This window comes from Cyanistes caeruleus, chromosome 12 (assembly GCF_971803275.1).
Source record: "Cyanistes caeruleus chromosome 12, bCyaCae1.hap1.1, whole genome shotgun sequence".
In the NCBI taxonomy this organism is placed as follows: Eukaryota; Metazoa; Chordata; class Aves; order Passeriformes; family Paridae; genus Cyanistes; species Cyanistes caeruleus.
This window is the reverse complement of record NC_141712.1, coordinates 2,058,755-2,081,576: the sequence shown is the minus strand read 5'-3', so window position 1 is coordinate 2,081,576 and position 22,822 is coordinate 2,058,755. Positions and strand designations below refer to the sequence as shown.

The following is a 22,822-nucleotide window of genomic DNA, read 5'->3' as shown; positions in this document are numbered from 1 at the left end:
CTCACATGCATCAATGAGGACGTCCAAGGTTGGCGGTGGATACATGGGCAAACTAAATATAACCTGTTTGCAGATGTCATTACAGTTCGCCTTAGCCATTTCTAAGACAAGCTGCTCTTGTAGCTCAGGTTTATCAACTTGTCTTTCTATTTGCTCCTGTAAACGGTTAATAAACACGGTAAATGGCTCATCGGGGAACTGTTTAATATTTGAGAAGTTGGCCAGGGGTTCCCCCCCTGGCAGGATGTTAAATACCTTCTCTGCGGCCTCCGTGATCTTAGCTAAGACAGGCCGTGGTAAAACCCTTGCCTGTTCTTCCGGCTTCCCCCAATTCCCTTCACCGCACAAGTGATCTATCGAGAGGGGGTTTTCATCCGCGTCAACCGCGGACTCCTCGCTGCGCAACAGCTCAGGAAGGATGGCCTCTAACGACTTCTTCCACCTCAGTTTCCACAGCCTATAATCAGCTGGGGAAAGGAGGCAGGCAAACAACTCTTTTAAGTCGTGGGGGACCATCTCGTTCGCGGAGAAGGTGGCTTTTAATAAACCCTTAAAGTATTCACTTCTCCTGCCGAACTCTTTCTGGGCTTTGCACAGCTCCCTCTTTGTCTGGAAGGAGAAGGGTTCCCATTCTCGGTACCTCCCTCCCCTTCCTCTAAAACTGACCGGTGCGGCAAAGGGAATCACTACCTGTTCCGGGTTCTGGTCCTCAGGCCTGTCACTTCCTGTCCCCGAAGCGTGGGAACCGGATGGGACAGTGTGGGAGCTGGGAGGAGGGGCGTGGGAACCGGGAGGAGGGGCGTGGGAACCAGAAGCCGGAAGAGGCGGGGCTGGAGGACCGACTGAGGAGGAAGGCTGAAGGGAGGAGCAGCGGCCGGAAGGGGTGGGGTTTTGGGAGGTCACACTTTGGAGACACGCCCCTGAGGAGGAGGAACCACCCAAGGGGAGGTGGGAGGAGTCAGGGTAGGATGGAAGGGAGGGGCTAGAGAGGAAAGGGTTGGTCATTGAGGGAAGAAAGGGGTTCTTGGAAGAAGGAGCACAAGGGGGGGGTCCGACCATGCGGTCCCCACCATCTTGTGCCCTTTGGAGGCCATTTTGAGGGTTAGGAAAGGGGTCAGGGGATATAGGGGAGCATTGAAAACTGGGGGAAACTGAGGCACGGGGGTTAGAAGAGGAATCAGGGAACATGGAGGAGCCTTGGAGACTGGGGGAAACTGAGACATGGGGGTCTGAGGGTAAAAACTGGGGACTCGTAACCTGGGAAACGTTTAACTGAGGGTTGCTAACTGGGGAAACTGAGGAATGGGAAGACACTCTGGCAGCTTGGCCAGGGCTGCCAGGGCAAGGGTTCTGGGAGAGACGTGGGGAGCCAGGGATCCTGTTACCCTTGGGGGATCCCTGAACAGGACAACTTGCCCTGCAGGTCGCTCTGCAGGTCTCCCTTAACTCGGGATCAGGGGGAGAGGAACATGGGGATAGGGAAACTGGGGAAACTGGGGAGTTTTGTGGCGGCTGCTTCTGCATTTTCTTTTCCTCTATTACAGCAGACCGAATTAAAATAAATAATGTTACAAATTTTTCAACCGAATTATCACCTCCATTAACTATCTCCGTTAATTTTGATCCAACTGCATTCCAGAATTCTACAGAATTTGCTTTGTCTGGGGTCACATTTGGGAAATGCAGGAACAGCCATCTCACAAACCTCTTTACCCTCCCACGAGAAAACTTCTTATTCCCCCCCTCAAGGGTACCCACAACTTGGTAAAAGACTCTCTTTTGCTGTGCCGAAAGACGTGCTCCCATCTTGTCAGCCCTGGCACAGCAATCCCACCGCCCCCTGCAACCAAACGACAAATCAACGAAATAAAAACACGGGTCCGGACCGGGCTACACACACACACTCCCCCCCGAGGGAGTTTTCACACACTGGGCGCCCCCTCGTCCCACACACAGGGACCACTCACCCAAGTCCGGACGACTGTTGCAGGCGACATCCACACCTCCCGAGGCGACCGTCTGCACGTCTGACGGCTGCCGCCTCGACCTCTGGGAGCGCAACTCGGCAAAAACGAGTCTGCTACTACGAGAGCAGCTGCCGCTCACGGTCTCTGTGAAATCCACTGGAATTTGTAGATCCACCAACCTCTCCAGGGGTCTCCACGCCTCGCGAGAGGCCCCACGTTGGGCGCCAGCTGTCGCTGCCCGCTCGGCCCTTCACGCCCCTGCTAGCTTGTGCCAAGCGTCGGCGGCAAGAGTGGGGAACCAGGCGAGCACTGTGTGGCTCGACCTGGAACCTCTAGAGCTCCTTTGGGCTCGGGCTCTATAGTATGCAGGGCGACATGAGGTGCAGTAAAGGGAGAGAGAGTGCTCAGAGTCCTCCAATTTCCCAGGAACAAGTTTATTCCAGCAGGTGCAGGGAGAAGGCGATGAGGGACAGGGCTGGGATCTCGAGGAGAAAGTCCGAGCCGAGACCCTGGGCACCTCTGTGCGCCAGGTTTTAAAGCCCGTGGGCGGCTCATACAACAACCAATGATATGGCAGCAGGGGAGGTGTTGTGGGAAGGGGTTACAATACACAAATCCAATGGTAGGGACTTGGGGGAGGGAGGATAGCCATACAACCAATAGGGCATCGAGTAAGGGATGATGAGCAGGGAAGGAACCAGAACAAAAGGTGTGGTGTACATAGATTGATAGGGCTTGGGGGTAGGACAAAAGTGATGGATGGGGAACAATCTGGAAAGAGGGGAGAGGTTTACAATGACAGGCAACTGGGAACAAACCATATCGGGATAGTGGGGAGTAACTGGGGCAAACCAACTCTAAGCTCAACAAAGGTGAACAAACATACTTAATGAAGGTAAACTAACAGGCGGCAACAATTTGTGGCCAATTTAAAATAAATGGCAGTATTTGGTATTTCCTTTTGGCTGCTGTGAGTTTTGCAAGTAGTAACGTACTACTGTTTCCTACAGTCCATTTGTCTTTTCTTCCTAAGCACTCATCTCTCCTGTGCCAAAGAAAAGGAGAATTAAAAACAATTCATCTGTGTAAAGAGTTTGCAGGTGTTAACTTGGTGTTAGCAATACTTTATGCTATTACTGCTGAATCCACAGGTCTGCACTTTTAGCAAGATGTTTTACTGAGTTCTGTGGAATGTAACTGGTATGTAGATAACCTGTTTTTCACTAGAGAAGCTTTGAGCCAGCTCTGAATTTTTCTTTCAGTTAGTTCTGTATTTCTAACAACAGCAGGGCAGTATCAGCATGACAAAATCTCAGGAATTTGTGGGGGGTTTTCTTAATTTATTTCTAAAACTTACATATTAATCTTACAATTCTTTCTACTTCCTTCTATTTTTCCTTGCCTGGTTTTGTACCACCACTTTATAAATGAACAAAGCATCCATCAAGGTGTTGAAGGGAGGTAGAATCCAAAGACACAGATTTGTTTGGGGCCAGAAGAGAAACCCAAATGGGGATTATGGAGCTTCTAGACATGCAGACACCTCTGGGTGCAACCACCTGAAAGCAGCACGTTGGATAAAGAACTGTAACCCTAAATCCTGGAGGCAGAAGGGCTAAAGGCCAAATCTATGGGATGTAGCCATGGCCAGTCCCCAGCCACGATGAGGAGCACTCTGATCCAAGGGCAAACAGCACAACTTCTTCCCATCCATGGGCACCCTCTGCAGCTTCCCCTCTTCTCACTGCCATCCCAAAGCTTCTCCTTTTGGGTGAGCCATCTCCCCTGTCCTCTGAGAGAGTTAATGGCTGGAATGTCAAAGGTTCAGCTGTGAAATCATGCTTAGAAGGCAAAGCTTTCTCTTTTACCCAGTGGAGAACGATGGTCACAGTAGAGCAGCACCCCAAAGTGACATGCTGACCTGGAATCCCAATCTCCTTGCCTTACATTTTAATTTTCGCTTGTCTACCACACAAGCAAGCTACTGAGCTCTGCAGAAGGGCAAATGGAACAAGAGGGGAAGGTTGTTACTATTTTGGGTGGCTTTTTGAATGAGTTGATGATAGCCAAGAATTGATTTCATCATGACTGGGGCAAAGTACTTGTTATGCATTCACAACTCCATTCACAACTCAGCCACCAGCTCCAGTTATCAGATTGTGAATTGTTCTAGCAGAAAGATCAAAAACTCTCAGAAATATTTTTATTTTGACACATTATTGGAGGGGAGGAATTTTTTCTTCACACTGTCACAGACTGGAAGCTTTTTCTTGAATGACTTGGTTGCTAGTTTTAGATGTATTTCCCTTTTCCTTGCAGATAAGAGATGAGGACAGCGGCTACAACAAAAATCTGTTTTGCATTCCTAAGCATTATGAAGAGGATTTAGAAAGAGTCTTCATTCCTCACGGACTCATCCTGGACAGGTATGAGGGTAAACAGGAGAGAACAGGGACAGTGATGCCCATTTTTGTCCCTCCAAATGAAAAAAGCCTGAGGTCCTGCCCTGTGCAGCCCATGGGAAACGGGGAAACTCTGCAGCCCTAACACTTCTGTCCTAAAGTCTGGGATAAGAGGGGGTTTATGGAGAGGATTCCTCTGCAAGCCCAGTCAAGCTTCCATGTTCCATCACCTCTCTTGAAGCCCACCTATCCTGCAATATTTGTGTTTATGGGTTAAATTTGCTTATGCTGTGCAAATACCTAATTTATTTTCCTACGACTTGCTGTGCTCACAATTTGCTAGTTAGAAAAACCTAACAGCAAGATCAGAATTTTTACTTGAACATTGCTTAATATATGCACAAACAGCTCTGATATACAGAACACTTTCCAGAATTGCCTTTTTTTTCCTTCTTTCTCCCAGGACAGAGCGTTTGGCTGGAGATATCATGCAAGACATGGGAAGTCATCACATTGTTGCACTCTGTGTCCTTAAAGGAGGCTATAAATTCTTTGCTGATTTGCTGGACCATATAAAAGCACTGAATCAAAATGGTGATAAATCTGTGCCCGTTACCGTGGATTTTGTCAGAATAAAAAGCTACTGTGTGAGTGACTTTCTTTTCTTTGGAAAATTGACTCTCTCCATAGACTGGCATTCTAAATACTGGTGGTTTGTGTGAGAACCCCCCAAAAATGGAGTTTATGTGTACATTCTCTTCAAATTACATACTAAAAAGGAACTGATTTACTGATCTGCCCCAAAGGGTGGATATTATATATTCACTGGGATAAACATAGCAGAACACCCAACATGACAGAGCCAGGGGCAGATCTCCAACTCCTTCCTCTTGCAAGAAGCAAGAGCAGCTCACCTTTCAAACAAATCCAGGACAACACTTTGGGGGGCATGCTTTATGTGACTTCCATCTCTTCTTTCTCCTTCTAGAATGAGTCACCTGCAGAAAAAATCAGTTTTATTGGTGAGGAGCTGTCTACACTAAGTGGGAAGGTATGAATTGGCATCTTCAGCTTTTAAAGGAAAACAACTCTTCTTGTGTGTTTTCCAGGAAATCCATCTTTATTGAAGATTTTGATACTGCATACTTCCAGTCTCTTAACACTGATTTAAAATGCTGGGCTTTGAAGCAGTGAATAATTCCCACTGATCTCAGTGGAAACTTGGAGTGATCAGCAATGAGTGCTCCCAAAGGTCCTATTCCCCATTTTATCCCAGAACCCCCAGAAATGAACCACACTCACCTGACTCATTCAGTGCCTCTGGAATACTGGTGCTGTACACAGAGCAATATACAGACCTGACACAGGTGCCTTTAGCACCATATTTAAGCTTTCAGAAATACTTACAAAAAGACTCTTCAGTAAGCACCAAAGTCAAGTCAGTAGTTCAAGTGACAATCTCCTTTGAAAATCAAGGCAAATTCCTTGTAACTGAGGGTTTTAGTGTGCTTTTCTTGGCTGTTTGGTTTGCTGAAAATTGCCATTTAAGTATTTTTTTTTTCTTTTCCTTCCTTCCCTATGTAATCTCTTCCAGAATGTGTTAGTAGTAGAGGTAAGTAATGACTGAAGGAGGGGTGGAATGACACAGATTCTTTTCTCCCTTCTTTTCAAATGAATACATATTAGATATAAAATAATAATTAGTGAAGTTAGTGGGCTGCCAGGTTGGTATACTCTAATTTAATCCACTGACAGTCTGATTTTCCTTTCAAACTTGAAGGATAATTCATTTTTTTTATCACTTTCAGGACATTATTGAGACTGGTAGAACAATGAAAGCACTGCTTTCAAAACTAAAAGACAAGAAACCAAGGATGGTAAAAGTTGTAAGGTACAAGGATATAGCTGCTAACTAACATATTCAAATCATTTGGGTGAATAGTCATTGTATGCTGCCAAGTGCTTGTTTGGCTTGAAGTTTGGGGGGGAGAAAGCAAACGCAGGAAGCAATCCTTACCCAGCTGTGGGAAAATTAAGTGTTTCTTAAACTGGGAAATTTCCCTGTGCACTACCATCTTCACTGCTCAAATTAATAAAGGAAGGTTTGATGGCTCTTTCTATGGTGTCCATAAAGTCTGATGGATTCCCTGTTTCTTACTTTATGGCTGAAGGAAATTGATGTCTTTCCATAAGTTTTCTAACGTCGCCTCAGTTGCCTCAATGCTGGAATGACAACACTCAGAATATCCCTTACTATCCTCAACTCTAGAAGTTTCCAGAATCTAAGAGTCTGTCAGCACTTGGAAGATGACTTCAAGCAGCATTCTAGATCTGCTTGTAGTAGGTCTCTAAAAGGAAATTTTGTGGAATATCCCTGTGTCTGTCAAGTAATCACAATGCTTTATAAAAACAGTTGCTTTATGCACCAGTTATTCAGACAGGCCTTCTAGGGACTGTCCAGGAGGTTCTCAGTTTCTTCTGAAGGGCACAGGCAAACCAAGACTAGATAAGATTTTGCAGAAGAAATGTCCTTTTCTCCCTCCCTCCCCACTAAAATCATTCCCAGCCACTTGGACATGCTTCCCCCTCTGTGCTGTTCCAGTGTCCTGAGGCATTGCTCCATGGAAGGGCAATGACCTGAGACCCAGGATTGGAGGGAACTGAATACAAACTAGAGCCACTTGGACATAAAGAATGAACCTAGATCAGAGCCTTTGCTTCTCCCTCCACGACAAGGCTGAACACTACTGCTTTCTGTGAAATAATCTCACTGCCTTAATTTAATGGCATGATTTTAGAAGCTTATGGGGAGGTGTGGCAGAAGGGAAGTCTACAGCTTAGACATATTTTAAAAACCAACCTTCTCTGCTCTGCCTTACAGCCTGCTCGTCAAAAGGACATGTCAGAGTCCAGGTTACAGACCAGACTGTAAGTACCATGTTTTTCTAGTATTTTCCAAAACACAGTCTTACCATTTCCCTTCAGGCAAGCACATCTGACAACTGCACAGAAGTTTCATGAAGGCCAAGAGAAATGGGGAGAAACTACATAAAAACTTGTGAACTGATGTCCAGCTATGGCATCCTGAGGCCTCATGACCACCTTCTGTTTTTCCCCTGGCTGGCCTCAGTGCAGGTTTAGCTATTTGATACACAAATTTAACTATTTAGATAGCAGAAATGAATCAAACCTTAACTGGGTGTTGCTTTGCTTTGGCCCTGGAGGACATTTGTTTTGACTCTGCATTATTAAACTTGCCTTGTTTCCAAACTGAAAAGTCCTACTGAATCACGGTTCATCTACTTTCACTCAAGTAAAATCTCATTCCTTGTCTCTTCTCCCAGGACTAACTCATAACCAGGTGTTAAACAATTATTTTGTTAATAAACAGAATTCTCTTAACAACCTTAATTATATTACTGACTGATGGGAATGGTTTAGATTCTAACCTCTGTCATCAATTTATAGCTCAGATTCTTAAGGAAGCACCCTGAAAGAGATGATGCCTTTTACTCTTAGCTCAAGTGTGTGTTGAATACAAACTCTGCATTTAAAAGCTGCTTACACCACTGAAGGATAAAAAGAACTGTATTTTCTTATAGATACAGGCTTTGAAATCCCAGATCAATTTGTGGTTGGATATGCTCTTGACTACAATGAATACTTCAGAGATCTAAATGTAAGTACATGCACATTCCTCCACTGCCAAGTATCAGGTACCCAGCAAGAAGATTTGCTTCTACTCAGAGCTTCTCAACAATTAAAAAACCTTCAACTCCAGCTAGAAACTTCCAATAAAGGAGCAAAACCATTTTTAAGGTGCCGAGTTGGTAATGCAGTGTAGGTGCATGAGAAATGTTTGTGCTTCACCTTTTTATAATTCTACTCCACAAGTCTCACGGCTCAGCCATGCTGCAGAACATTCTGGGCCCCCAGGATGGTGAGCAGCACACAATCTGTGACCCCATCTGAAAATAACTTGTCATTTGACTTTGATTGGATATTTGTCTGACTTAGTTCAACCCTATGTTGCTCTTCAGTCACCAGGTCTTTAAAGCAGCCCTGCAGGGACTCTGTGTGAAGGTTTTCCATACACTTAGGGATAACATGTCTTACATCTTACATGTCTGTAAGAACTCTTCCCTTATTCCATTACAGCTTCTTCAGGCTGCACAGAGTAGTGGCCTTGGAAACATCATAAACTGATAGGGTTGATCATTTTTCCCTCCTTTGTTTTCAAAAGTACTTCCTTAATTCTGTTTAACTGGGAAAGTTTTTTACTTCAAAGCCTTTTTCCTAAGACAAACCAGTCCTGCTGAAGACACAAACAGTCTGTGCCATTGCTCAGCAGCATTAAGGAGCATGCAGTAATTTAAGAAACCTAAGTTCTTTCAAATATATCAACCTATATATTGCAAATAAACTTGCAAAGAATACTAAGAGCTGGAGTTTACTGCAAGTAGGAAACTTCCAACTATTAGGGTTGTAGTGTGTTTTGAGTGCAGTGCTGGGAATACAGCTGCAAATCAGTCTTACACTTCATTGGAAGATAGAGATGGATAAATATTGTACTTTTTATTTTTTCTTGTAGCACATCTGTATTTTGAAAGAGAAGGCCAAAGAGAAATACAGGATGTGATAATCTCAGTCTTCTGGAGCACTGATTTCTGGCTGCTGCTGAGGTGATCTAAAGCATGCCATCAGGAAATGACTTTTGCTACTTGCGTGTCCCTGAGCAGCAGGAGAAGCTCCCCGTTAGTGCCAGGAGCTGCAGCTCGCTCATTGCCACGTGTAGGCAGCGCTGAACACGAGCTCTGCAGACGCTGGGATTTTTCCTGCTGGAAGCAGCAGCAGCAGCAGCAGCAGCAGGAGCTGGGTGCGGGGCTCTGGCGATAGCGAGAAACGTGCCCGGCACGTTCCGGGCCCCGCAGCGGATTCCTTCGGCTCGTGGCGGGGCCCGAGGGAGCTCCGAGGGCGGAACAGGCCTCGAGCGGAGGCCGAGATGGAAGCCAGGGGCACGGGCAGGGCTCGGGGTTGCCGGGGAACCGCGGCCGCAGCGGCCGCGGCGCTGCTGCTCCAGGCTCAGTTGCGTGGAGACCGCGATCCTCGGTGGGTGTGCGCAGCCTGGGCACGGGCACACGGCTCCCCTGGGCCACTCGCCAGGGGAATTGTTCACAGGGAATGGGGCTGTGCGGGGCACTTCGTGCTGCATTGCTCTCACAGGGAGTCCCGAGTTCGCGGGGCTTTGCTTTCTGCCAGGGACTCCCGAATTCGCGGGGCTTTGGTCTCTGGGAGGGAGTGCCGAATTTTGTTTGAAGTCAGAGATGGACTAAAGTTGTACTTTTTGGTTTTGTCACATCTGTGCCCCGAATTGTGTTGTGGATGTTCGGATCTGGTGTGTTACTTTGCATCCCCTGCACTCATCTGGTGCAAGGCCTCAGGCAGGGCTCTGGGGGCGCGCTGGAGGCCTTGGATGGGTTGTGACACCCCCTCAGCTGCTCCTCATGGCAATGTCCCCTGGATGTGGCCTTCTTGTGGGGGGAGGTTTTAGAGCTGAGCCGCTTTGTGGGAGGGAGGATGGGTGTGCACTGCCTCTTACCAGAGCCTATGCCACACGGCCAAAATTTCCTCCTTGCCCCTCTGTTGAGGGGAGGTTTGTGTGCAAACCTGGCCTCAGCAGATGAGTCTGTGCCTGCGACTTCCCCAGCCTGAAGCCACACAGAGCTGATTCTCAGGACAGCTGCTGCCTTTGGCTTTGGTGTGGATACATTTTTCTCCCTCAGTGTTGTTGACTTCTCCCCAGACCTGAGATCATAGGACAATAGTGTCACCTCTAGTTTGTCTCAAGTTCCTGAGAGGTGGCTTAACTCACAGTCCAAAGTTCCAGTCAGCAGGCATTTCCAGGGAAGGCTGGGCTTTGGTGGTCACAGCTTCTTTATACAAATTTGTCACAACGGGCAAAAAATGCTTTATAACAAGATTTAAGCCATTAGCCATAACATTCCAGTCTCTCACACGTCTTGTGAGGAGCAGCTGAGAGAGCAAGGGGTGTTTAGCCTAAAGAAGAGGAAGTCCATTCTAGCTATTTTAAAATAATATTAATATTTAAATTAATAATAATAATAATAATAATAATAATAATAGTAGTAGTAGTAGTAGTAGTATATTGAATCTAATAATATTAAAGCTACAGCTTTTACAGTCTGCTCTAACTATTATTAATGTTATTCAGATTTTTAGCTCCAGGTTTCAGTGTGATTCATTTTGGAATTGCACAACATAGCCATATAGTTCAACTAGAGGCCTAACAATCCTAGCTACTCACACCAAACAAGCACTTGGCTACTTTTAAATACTATAAATTTTTTAGCATCAGTATATCTCTTGAGTCTGCTGTGAATTGGATTCTGGATTTTCAGAGTTCCATTCTTGCTCCTTGCAGTTTTCTTGAGGCATTGTTGATCTTCTGCGACTTCCTGCTTTCAAAATGCCTTCTGGATTCCCAGAAAAGACAACGACACCTCCTCGGCTTTTGCTCAGGGAAAGACTGAAGTCTTTTAGTGTAAGTAGCCTCTGGGGCTGTGTTAAGGCTGGAAATACCCCTGGTGTCCCTCCTCTCCGTGCCCCTCCTGTTGTCCAGCAGCACTGTGAGGCTGCAGAGCCCTCCCCAGCTCTCTGTGCCGTGCTCCTGTTGCTGGGGGCTGTCCTGGTGCACTTGGGAACAGCGTGTGTTGCTCCAGGGACACTCCAGTGTCTTCCCTGGCTGTGCCAGCGGGGCCAAGTGAAACCAATGTCCAGCTGGAGCCCTGAGCATGCGCTTCTCTCCCTGCCCTTGTCACAGCAATTCCTTCTGCCAGGCTGGGCACTCACTGTGCTGCTCTCACAAAGCTGCCCTTGAGCACCTGGGCAGCTCCAACTCTGCCCAAAGCCTTGAGAGACACGGCTGGTCCCAGCAGCAGAGGTTCCAGAGCAGCTGTTCTCTCTCATCTCCTGCGTGGGGCACAGATCCAGCCCTGCAGACAGCACTGGAGTCAGGGCCACAAAGGTCCCTTGGCTGTCTGGAGCTCGCTTGACTGAAGATGCCCTGCTGCTGAGGCTCTGTCCAGGAGATCCCTGTGTTTTCTTCTGTGGAGGGCTGTGGGAGCCCAGACAGAGCAAGCAAATGCTAATTAACAGAGAGAACTAAAACCTGGACACTTTCCTGTGCCCCTCACTCTTGGTACCACTTTGCTTTCTTGCATCTCCTGGACTCACCCGGCAGCGCTATCTCCTCGCTGTGAGCTTTGAGTGTTGTGCAGGGATGGAGTTAGGGAGTTCTGACAGCTCCTCCCCACTCTCTGAAAAGATCACTGCCTCAATCCAGTGAACCTAAAGAGGAAAGAAATGCCCAAAGAGCAGAAATCCCCAAACATGTCCCATCAAATCATGGAGAAGCTGAGAGACACAGCCATGTGGTTGGAGTATGTCTATTCTGCTCTGTTATTAATTTACTGATGCTAAGTATCTCAACAAGTAACTTAGGGAGCTTCCAGGACTGTCCTAGATGATGTGATCACCAATTAGTCACCAGTGCCACTTGTTCAAGAAAAGCCTTTCTGAACAAGCACATCTCTGATGCTTTTGCTGGGTTTTTTTTTGCCTTTCAGCTGCTTCCCTCTAGATTCTCGAGAGAGAAGTTCAACAAGAATGAGGCCAGTGCTGGGGAGAGTAGTCTGCCCAGAATTGGCCCATTTCTACACACGAGTGAGACTGGTCAGAAGGTAGCCTTTTTCTGCTCTTTTCCTTTCTGTCTGATGCAAGGTTTGAAGAGGGTGTGTGCTTGTGACAGGCTCGCCTCCAGCAAAATCCCTCAGTGTCCAGGTGCTGTTGTCATTGCAAACTGCTGGTAGTGGTGGACTTGGAGTCCTGGTCTGCACCAAGCCAACACAAATAACTTCTGCTGAAACTGCTGGGGTTTGCTGGAGTGGAGCTGCCATTGCTAAAACAGTGGGGGGAAGGGTGGGGACACAAAGGCACAAATTTGCCATTTGCCATTCTCCTGCTGAAATAGCCACCTCTTGCTTTGCTGTGGTCACCATCAAATGCTTGGGGTCATAGGATTCCATCCACAGTGGCAGTGCTGGCCTCTGAAGGCCAAGGAGCTGCAGGAATGACTGCAGATTTAACAAAACTAATTGCATGAATGCTTTGGGTTGGAACAATGTGTTGGGAGCCTGAGAGATTCTGCAGGCTGCCAGGTGTACAGGGGACTTGCCCTGGGCAGGGGGAATGGATGTGCTTTCTCTGGATCAGTGCCTACTTAGAGGTGTGTTTAAAGCTGCTTTTCCTGCAGGACTGGCTGGGTACATTGCACAGTCCAGATGTGGTAGGTGGCCGAGGTGGGTGCTGAGCAGGAAATTGGCAGCAAGAGACAGTAACAAAGTGGTGAAGGATTGCCCTGGAGAGGGAGGTCAGGGACAGCTCAGAGAAGGGCACAACCAAGGGACAGTGTGCTGCAGCCACTCCCTTCAGCAGTGCAGTCCCACAGGAGAGCAGCTGGTGTGTCTGGAGTGGCAGCAGTGTGGCTGGAGAAGGCAGACAACAGGGGAGAGTTTTCTCAAAGCAATGTCTCTGCTCCAGAAGCATTTGCTGCTGTTGTGTCATTTCAGACATGCCTCTAGAATGGTATCAAATAAGACAGCAATAATAGACTACAAGAAAGCACCCATTTAAAGCTCATGGGAAAAGGAGATACTAACTCTACTCTTACCCAAGTTACTGAGAAAAGAACTGACCCTTATCCTCATTTAGCATTCACCTCATTTGTCTTTTTCCTAATTTCTGTGTTATTTTATTTTTGCCTTTACCTCTGTTAGAAACACACTAACTTTTAAATACAATTAAAGGGGACAAAGTTGTGGAAGCAAAAGAAAACTGTTCATTAGTGACAATTCAGCTGAGCTGGGTGTGTGTCTCCCTCCCTGAGAGCTGAGCACACACACCCCCTTCACCAAAATGGCTTTTTTTATACCCTTTATACCCTTTATACCCTTTTATATAGCTTCTTTTATACCCTTTATACCCTTTTATATGGCTTCTTTTATACCCTGCCCTGTGTGGCCCAGCAGCTCTTGAGCAGCTCAGAGCAGAGGTGGCTGAGCTACTGTTTCCCCAGTGTGGCCTGGGCAGACGTGCTCTCCCAGAGTCTGTACTTCACTGGGGATCAGAGGAAGAGTCTCCCTCATGAACATTCCTCCCAGCAGCTGAACCTCTCCCTGCTCTCTCTTGTCTCTCCAGTTGTTGCCAGTTCTCCCGAAACAGAGCTCGTTTCGTGTTTCCCCACCAGAGGTGGTGTTTCAGAACTTCGTGGCTCATGAAGTCTCTGAAATGGAACTGTCTCTCACAAATGAGAGCAAGGTGAGTGCTGGGGCCTGGAGCTTTAACACTGTGCTGGAAGAGGAGAGGGGTGTCATTCCCATGGTGTGCAGCAAAGCAAGTTCCCTGCTGCAGCACATCCAGAAGAAAATGTCTCAGCACCTTTGTTCTGCAGGATGCTGGAAATCTTGCTGTGCTGGGAATTCTCCCCTGAGTTTGCCTATGCATTGATGGTATCTATCCCAAAGGATTTGCTTTCTCTTGAAAGCTCTGGATTGATAGGAATGTTGAGGGCTGTACAGTTCTAACCTGCTTTCATGCTTTGCCTTGGGTCTATACCACATGCTGTGTCTCCCTGGTTAATCTTGGTAGGAATCCTGGTAGGAATCTCTGCCTCTCAGCCTGTTTGGCTCCCTTTGAGCAGCTCACAGTCAAAGCTCATGGGCTGAGACTTCTCCACTTTATGCTGGAATCACTTAGCACTGATGGCATTGGTACTGCAGGAAATGTGTTCTGAAACAGCCCTGGAGTCAGACTGATGCAGCAGAAGCAGTGAGAGGCCTTTAGGTGCCACTTCAGGCTCCTGCTAAGCTTCATCCAGCTCTGCTCAGGTTTTCCAAAAGCAACGTGGCGCTCTGCTTTCCCTTTGGAGAACCACAGCACATCCAAAGTCATGTGCTCCTGGAGGATTTCACCTTCACTTGAGGCAATTGTGATTATTTTGCAGTTTCCCAAGAGAGTTGAGAGGGGAAAAAGTTGAAAAATGTCAGCAGTTGTGTTCCACTGTAAAGAGGAAAATTGAAACCATTTGAATTTCAGTCAGGGAAACATTTTCTCAAATGAGGCTTGTGCCGAGAGTGGACTGGTGGGAAGAGCCAGGAGGGAGTCAAAATCATCTGGTTTAGACTTTTTGAGAGCATTTGGGTGCTCAGGGGTTGATATCTATGTGCTAGAAAATGCACATTTGCTGTGTCTATGTATCCCAGAGGGCAGAACCTGGCCTGCTGGCTGCAGGCAGGAATGCCCAGCAGCCCAGCTCGCCTGCACAGGCAGCAAGAGCCCCTGGGGAGCCAAGAATGCTTTAATGCTGCAATGTGAGTCAACACTGGTCATGTTTGTCCAGGCAGAAAATGCCTTTGAAGCCCCCAGTCAATAGGCACAGCTTGTCTGTATTTCCATCACTTTTGGCAAAGTGATTGCTGTCCTGGTTTTATGATTCTTCCTTGCTGCTGTAGTTGCTCATTTAAATTCTCTTTGCCTTCTCCACGTTTTAGGGATTGGTTTGCTGTGTTCCTTCTTTGCCTTTTCAGGTTTGCTTTTATTCCCAGGGAGGCCACAGTGTTTGGTCTCCTCTCTTGCTGGTCTGCCTGCCTGACTGTATCCCCAGACCTGCCCTAGGCAAATCTGATCTGCTAGAAGGGAATTCCTTCCTTTCCCCAGGATAATGTGCTGCTTTGCTTTCAGGTAGCACATCCCCTGTCTGGAACACCACTGCATGGCTGTGTGCAGGCAGAAGCCAGCAGGTTTTTTGGCCTTGTTGAATGTGCAGATGACTTGGTGCAGGTGCTCTGTCTCCATCCTGCTGGTGCTGACCTGCTGGGCCCTTCCTTCCCACGGGGCACTGCCCTAGTGCCCCTGGCCAAAATGAGCCAGACAGAAGGGATTCAAGTTGTCCCTTGTGAATGATGTGCCTGTACCTGCACAGCTGAAAGTGCTTTGGGAAAGGGATCAAGGAAGGATGTCAGCAGGGCACGGACAGGTCTCCTGTCAGCCTGTTTGCACAAGTGGCACAATCATTGTTTCATGTCTTCCCTGCAGTGTGTTCAGCTGGTGCAGGTCTCCATGCAGAGCTCGCCTTATTTCAGGCTGGTGTGCCCCAACGACGCGTACCGTGCTGTGCCACGAGGTGCGACTGCCCGTGTGCGCATTCAGTTCACCCCCAGCGAGAGCAAGGTGAGACTGAGCCAAAACACACCATTATCTCCAGAGCCATTGTTCTCCCTGCACTCTGGGACAGCCCATTCCATGCTGTGAGCTTGGCTCCAGGCTGGGGGCAGGCAGCCTGCAGCCAGGCTCACCTTGGCACGTGCTGTCAGGGGCTGCAGCCAGGCCTGACAGGCCCTGCTTCCCCTCCCTGCACATTCCTGAGCATTCCCAAGGGAAGATGCACAGGGAACAGGATGAAAATGACAGAGGGCTGTTGAGAGATGTTCAGCCATCTCTAGGTACGGTGGAAGGGGTTTCATTCTTATGGAAAACACTGGAGGAATGAAGAGCTCAGAGAGCTTTCCTCCTTCCTGACTGGCAACAGCTTCCCTGCCTCAGCCTGGGCTGGAGCAAAGTGGTGATTTCTGCCCCCTCTGTTCTCCAGCCTTGCAGCTGTGCTGTGCCGCAGCACAAGTGACCAAGGTACAGCTGCAAGGCCAGGGCAGAGGATGTGCTGTGCCTGTGAGCCCAGCCTGGCACAGGCACTCTGAGCTCTAGGTGCCCTTAGCAGGAGGTTGGTGAGCTGCAGGGGACTTGGACACCTGCTGAAAGAGCTGCTGTAGGGCAGGTACAACCTGCAGGCAGAGCTGTGAGCCCAGAGCCTGTGGCAGTGACACTGCTGTGGCTCTGTCTTCATGCCTGTCACTGGGGCTGCTCTGTCCACTGGCCCCCATTCCGTGCCAAACGTGCTTTGCTGGGGAGATTTGAGCAGCAGTGCCGAGGCCCTGGAGCTCTGATCTCAGTGCTGGGATCCGGAGGTTTGTTCATACAGAAGGGTTTAGGACATGGCAGGGAAGGGAGGAAGGGAAACAAACAACATCCAACAGCATCCTGCTACCTCTTAGCACTGTTCTTCTCCTGACTTGCTTGGAGAGGCAAAGTTAGAGGGGAGTTGTGAGCCAACTCATGTTTCTACACTAGACCAGAGGTGCAGGACCTTTTTGGGTGCAGCTGTTTTCTCACCTTCCTTTCCTTTTGCTGCTTAGAGTCAGTTTAACACTTGGTCCTATTCTCAAACAGCAGGAATACAGGAACCTAAAGAGGAATGGCCTGTGTTCCCTAGCTCCATGTTCCTTAGAAGGGACTTGGAAATTATTTAACATCATTAAACTTTAGAGTAGAAGTTGTGGCCCAGGGCAGTTCTCTGTATGACCCTAATGACATGAGAGCTTAATGCCACTGAGATAGGTTTTGCAAAGTGAACTGGTGCCTTTAATAATAATAATATTATTGGTAGAACTTAGTGTTCATTTTGGGGTGGAATAGAGTAGAGTAGAGTAGAGTAGAGTAGAGTAGAGTAGAGTAGAGTAGAGTATAGTAGAGTAGAGTAGAATAGAATAGAATAGAATAGAATAGAATAGAATAGAATAGAATAGATGCCCTTGAAGGGTTCTAGGCCATTGTTTTCTTCTGCCATGGGAATGGCACTAAATGCCCCATGCTGAGCTAGTTTCTTTTCCTGCAGGATTATTCCCATGAGCTGGTCTGCATCACTAAAACAGAAAGGATAGTTGTGCCAATTCGGGCCATTGCTGCCCGAGCTATCCTGACCATCCCAGACCAGCTGAACTTCTCGGAGTGTCCGGTCAAGAGCAGCACCAAGAAGAATCTGCTGCTTCGCAACACTGGCAACCTGGAGGCTCATTACTACATCAGCACCCAGAGGTGAGGCAGCTCCTCTGTCCTTGTGCAAAACACCTTTGGGTGATAATAGGCTTGGCAAAGAGCAACAAAAGGAAGCTGAGCATCAGGGCGGCACTGCAGCTCTGGCTGGAAGTGAGCAGGATGGATGGCATCTGCTCTTGCTTTCAGTGGTTTCACAAACCATTCTCTGATGGGATTGCTGGCAGTGGGATCCTTGGGTCTCATTGCAGAGAGCTGGATGCAGAGTATGGGGCAGATGAGGTCATTTTATCCCACAGGATCTCCTGAGGTCTGTATCCCCTCAGAAGTAGGTCAGCAGCTGTTTCTGATCCTGTTTTGTCTCTTTTCTGTTGCCTGAGGTTTCTGTGCTCCCTGCTTGCCCAAGGGAGCCGAAGTGACCTGCACTGCAGAAGGAATATCATCCCCAGATGTCCCCTGAGTCCTGATCTCTCTCTTTGTGTTGCAGTCCTTTCTCCGTGGTTCCGGCCATGGGAGCTCTGGGTGCTGGTGACAGCGTGCAGGTGACAGTGGGATTTCACCCGCTGACCACTGGTGCCCATTTTGGGTCCATGGTGGTGTGCTACAACACAGGTGAGTGCTGGGCACTGCATGGGGCACAGGACACTTCTCCAGCACCACTCCCTGTTGTGCCAGCCACCTCAATTCCCTCTAGATGTACCTCCCTTGTTCCAGCTCAACCCCAAAGAAAACTCAGAACCAGTTGGTGCTTAGGGGGCTGATAAAGTGCATCCCCTCTAACAGGACTAAGATTTTTGGGCTCCTGTTTTGCTGAGAGTTGCTGAGTGGAGGAAGGAGGAGCCCTGATTCTCCACTGCCATGTGGCTATGCCTGGCTGAAGTTTTGTTTTATTCTGGCCAGTGCTGTGTGTGAGGTGTGAGGTCTCCATCAGACTCTCTCCAATGCAGTGTATTTCTTGCACACCTCTGTCCCATAGGCTGCTGCTCCACTGGCTTGTCACAGACCCTTGTACTGTGTTGCCCTCTACACATATATATAGTTTCTGTCCAATAACATTTTCAAATCCTCAAGTACTTTTTGGTGACAAATCAAGACAATTTTTTCCTTGTCCCCATTTCCCAGGCCATTCATGCTGTTGCACACCTCTCACATCTATCTCCCATTTGATTTCTAGACTGAGGAATCCCATTCAGGCTTCATGTGGAAGCTGCTCTGTACTTACTGATCTTTCCTTGGTCCCTTTTTTATTCAATTTGAAATGCTCCAGTTTGGTTTTTGAGATCAGAACAATATCAAATATTTCAAGACTGATGTGGCTGTGTGTTTGGACGGGGAGCTGCTGCTGCTGCTGCTGCTGATTTTCATGGTGTTCATTTTGTAGTGGTTTGTCATATTGCAGAGCCAGGCTGGTTGTGTTTCCTCACCTGGGTCCCCTCCTGCTGTGGGCTTCACCTCACTTGTTCCTCTGGGCCTCCTTTTTCTGCTCACATGCCCCCAGGTGGATTTGCTTGTCAGCAGCAATGGATCCAAGGGATCAGGAGAGACAGGAATCTCATGGGATGCCCAGGGGAAACCCCAGGCAAGCCAGGACTGAACAGGGCTCCTCAGCATCACCTGAAGGACTTGGATGCAGAAATCCTGGTGATCTGAGTGGGTCACCTGAGCACACCTGACAAAGCTCACTGTACCTTGGGGCCAAATCTCCACAAACACACTCCAAAATGAGCTGTTTTAGGAGGTGCCCAGGACACCCTCACGCTGCACACACACAGCTGTCAGGACGTTATAAATGTGCTGACCCCTAGAACTGCAAATAGAGCTAAAAGCTGTGACCCTTTCTTCTGTCACCTGTGGTTTGCTCTGTTCCTTGGGCTTTCATCAGCAACTGAGCTGAGCAAAGGCTCCCCTTTGCTTTGTTCCAGGTGAAGAAAGGATCCACACAAACCTTCAGGGAGAAGCTGTAGATGTCAGCATCGGGTTGAGGACGTATTCCGTGGAGCTGAAGAAGACTTTCATCACCACGTCAAGCCACACAGCAATGTTCATCGAGAACAGGAGTAACATCAGAGCCCAGTTCCAGTGGAAGACTTTTCCTAGTGAGGAAGATGAGAATGAAGAGAAGAGGAGGTTGGTTTGAAAGATGCATTTCAGTGAGATCCATGGGCCAAGACTAAAACTAACGTACGGCCTCAGGAGGGTGTTGGTGCTTTGGAATGGCTCAGGCCAAGTAAAGCATCCCTGGCATTAGGGGGTGTGTCCCTGGGCTTCAGGAGCTCAGCACTTGACATTCCAGTTCCATTTATACCCCAGCCAGGGATGGCATTTTGGGAAGGAAAGGTTGATGGCAATGACTGGATTTCCTCAAGTTCTAACGGGGCAGCAGCAGCAATGGCTTTTGGTCATTTGTAAACCATTACTGGGGGGGAAAAAAAGGGAAGAAAGCAAAAAGAAAATAAAAGGCAAGCACCTCACAACCAGCCAAAAGACACAACCCACTACAGAAGGAGGGTGGGTGGCTGCATCCTTTCTGCTCAGCCTGCTTGTGCAAACTGCCCTGCCAGAACTGCCCTGCCAAAACTGCCCTGGAAAGCCCCTGCTTGCTGTGGGCCAGGTCATTTGCACTCCTCAGAGCCATTTTAAGCTGCCTGCAAAGGACCAGGAGATGAACACTGGCCCACTTGAATGGCTGGCAAGAGGGTCCTTTAGTGCCCTGGGCTTCTTGGTTTTCCACTGTTCTCTATCTGCTTACACGATGTCTGACTTTCATACAAGCTCTGTGTGTTAAAAGAAAATCCTGTGACCTTCTCTGGCTGCTTCCCTGGGCTGTTTATTTCCATTTTTCCCACTTGCCTGCCTCAGCCTGGACCCCAGGTGATCCACTTTCCCCTCAGAAGCAACAAGGTTTCCCCAAAGGAAACTTCAGCCTGGTTTTGGTTTTATGGGTTTTTTTCCAAAAGCATCTGTTTTCACACCAGTTTTATGACAGTCCTAGACTGTCACCATGACATTTCATTCTTCCTTATTTCCAGTCCTAGGGATGGTTTTAGCTCCAAGGCCACTGTCCTGCTGTCAGAGAAGCTTTTGAGGTCTTGGAGCAGAGAAGACTTTTTTTTATGAGAGGAGATAGTGTAGGATCCTTTTCCTCTCAGGACTACTACAGGATTCTACTACCATGCACTGGGATGGGACCCAAAAAGCTCTGGATCACAAAAAGGTCTCTCCAGGAGTTTGCTGTCCCCCTCCTGCACAACCAAGTCCCTTCCCTTCTCAGAGCCTCTGTTTTCATGCATATAAAACCTTGAATGTCATTGAAGGGATGCAGTGCCTGAATTCATCCATTTCCTTTGGAAGTGCTCTGGGATGCTCTTGAGAAAGGCAGAGCAGGGAACAGGGCAGGTCCCAAAGAGAAGAAACCAAGAGTGATGCTGGTAACACAGAGCTGTGACCCAGCTTCATCTCCCCTTCCCAGGGAAGTCCTGCTCCATGATCTTTATCTCCTCCCCTGAGCATCTCAGTGGTAGGAAAAGCCAGTTGAGGTGGCTGCTGGATTGTCCCTCAGTTTTGGCAGAGGCTTTGAGGCCGGAGGTTCTCTTAAGGGATGCTGGCTTTCCAAACCTCTCCTGTGTTTGCAAGTGTGCAGTAAAACTACCTGTTGTACCAGTGAACAAGTTATGCTCTGATCCACTTGGGACTGCCATGGCTTGGGGTCAGCCCTTGCTGGGAGCTGCTGCTGCTCCTCCCCAGGTGCTTTGCTCTCCTGCACTTCCACTTCTCTCTGCAAATCTCGGGCTCATTGAACCATCTGCTGGCTTTGTCTGTCCCTGTGGCTGCAGGCAGTGTTACTTGCTGCGATCACCGAGAGAGGCCTGCGTGGACAACACGACGGGAGAGAGAAGAAGAGCGAAGAAGAAGGGTTCCTGTGAAGATCGCCGCGCCATCCTGAAGAGCAGCGTCCGGGAGAAGATGATGATGGTGAAAGAAGACCCCATGCTATTCTCCAATGATGCTTTTACCCTTGAGCCACTGGTAAGTGATAGCTGAGAGCCTCACTTTCTTCCTCTAACTCTAACTCTCTAACTCCCTAACACTCTAACACTCTAACTCTTCCCTTTCCCCTTCCCCTTCCCCTTCCCTTTCCTCCTCCTCCTCTTCTGTTTATGCAAGTGAACCCCCACGTTCTCCCATCAACCAGAGCCCTGATTCTGAGGATTGGCATTGTGAGAGATGATGAATGCCTGGAGTCTGCACAGTGCAAAATCCCTTCTCATCTTGGAGTAAACCCCAGAATAATCCCAACCCCTGCTTTCTTTCCAAACAGGTTAAACTAATATTTTTATTTCCAGGGAAGGGGATCATGTTCTCTTCTTGCCAAGTGCACCAGTGCACAGAGGCAGTTACATACTGCAGCTGACAGCAGCATGATGTGACCAACAGCTTGTGTCAGAGCAGTGGGAATGTTGTGGAGAGTGGGAGCTGATCAGCTGAGCATTGAGAGCTTCCAGTGGTGTATTGAGCTGGGTTTGGAGCGTTTCTTTGGGCTCCTTGTGTTGTTCACTCATCACTGATGCTCTAAATAAAGGCTTGCAGGACTGTGGTTGTACACAAGAAATGGGAAGTTTGAAGAGAAATGTTTTGCTGTCTCTTTCTGTTTCAGGAGGGAGAGATCGGGCCAAATAGTTCAGTCCAAATCAAGGTGACCTTTAAACCCCTAAAGGCCCGAGAGTATCGGAGTGTGGCTTACTGCAACATCTCAGGTACAGCTCCTTTCCCCTGCTTCTCTCAGCCCTACTGAAGCCATGGTGCAAGCCTGAGCCCACTGGGCTCCCCTGGAACTGCTGGGAAGAGTCCCTGGGCAGCAGGGCAGTGCTGGCACATGCCACTGCCTCTGCAGCTTCCAGGGAGTCTCCTGTGCAAGGCCAGGGTCAGAATCCTGGGTCTGGGTTACTGATCCCAGAACAACCCAGGCACTGCAGGGAGAAGTTTTCATGGCACGGCTTTGCCAGCATTTCCTCAAAGGCCAGAGCAGAACAGCTTGAGAGAACAAGCACTAAGCCCCTCTAGACCAGTGACTTCCAGGATGGGTCCATTTGGCATGGATCCATCATCAGGCAGCAGGAGCTGAGTTAGAAATGTGCTCCCTGAGCCTGGATCACCTCCCACTGCTCACACACCACCAGACCAGAGGTGGCTGAGCCCCACTGAGCCCAGGGTCTTTGTAGAGGGACCAGCCTTGGCCAGCACCTGCTTCTCTCCCTGTGTGGGAATTGGCACCTTGCAGCTCCCAGTCTGTGGAGATAGAACACAATGCTGAGTGCCAGAAGTTGAGGGCTTGGGCAACAAAGTCTTGTGCTACTGGGCCAGGTAGTTTGGCAATTGCTGCCCAGCAATCTGCCAGGTACAATTGCCAAACTCTTGATGAGCTTGTGCCTTCACTGAATGGATTTCAAAGCTCCTCTAGGTGCATGGGAAGGAAACCATAGAATCATGGTA

The 22,822-nt window shown here is 48.4% G+C and overlaps 2 protein-coding genes and 1 long non-coding RNA gene across 3 annotated transcripts in view; 2 read left to right on the top strand and 1 right to left on the bottom strand.

Annotated features, from left to right (window-relative positions):
* Positions 1 to 2,385: 2,385 nt before the first annotated feature.
* LOC147650792 (uncharacterized) lies at positions 2,386 to 5,367 on the bottom strand. The gene is made up of 2 exons (XR_015275424.1): positions 5,284 to 5,367; positions 2,386 to 3,012 (listed from the first exon to the last, which is right to left on the bottom strand). It is a non-coding gene; the product is annotated as an uncharacterized LOC147650792 (long non-coding RNA).
* On the top strand, positions 4,156 to 9,092 carry LOC147650791 (hypoxanthine-guanine phosphoribosyltransferase-like). The gene is made up of 8 exons (XM_086847699.1): positions 4,156 to 4,393; positions 4,833 to 5,016; positions 5,358 to 5,420; positions 5,964 to 5,981; positions 6,178 to 6,260; positions 7,251 to 7,297; positions 7,972 to 8,048; positions 8,961 to 9,092. The coding sequence occupies exons 1-8, from the start codon at positions 4,242 to 4,244 to the stop codon at positions 9,006 to 9,008; spliced, it is 672 nt and encodes a 223-aa protein (XP_086703825.1). The 5' UTR covers positions 4,156 to 4,241; the 3' UTR covers positions 9,009 to 9,092.
* A 249-nt stretch (positions 9,093 to 9,341) lies between these two features.
* Positions 9,342 to 22,822, top strand: part of LOC147650790 (axonemal central pair apparatus protein HYDIN-like) — a 56,987-nt gene continuing 43,506 nt past the window's right edge. The window contains exons 1-10 of the mRNA XM_086848188.1: positions 9,342 to 9,478; positions 10,812 to 10,931; positions 12,016 to 12,129; positions 13,646 to 13,765; positions 15,542 to 15,676; positions 17,175 to 17,374; positions 17,820 to 17,944; positions 19,255 to 19,459; positions 21,166 to 21,358; positions 21,987 to 22,086. Of these exons, the coding sequence (XP_086704314.1) occupies positions 10,857 to 10,931; positions 12,016 to 12,129; positions 13,646 to 13,765; positions 15,542 to 15,676; positions 17,175 to 17,374; positions 17,820 to 17,944; positions 19,255 to 19,459; positions 21,166 to 21,358; positions 21,987 to 22,086 (1,267 nt within the window). The 5' untranslated portion in view covers positions 9,342 to 9,478; positions 10,812 to 10,856. The remainder of the gene's footprint in view (positions 9,479 to 10,811; positions 10,932 to 12,015; positions 12,130 to 13,645; positions 13,766 to 15,541; positions 15,677 to 17,174; positions 17,375 to 17,819; positions 17,945 to 19,254; positions 19,460 to 21,165; positions 21,359 to 21,986; positions 22,087 to 22,822) is intronic.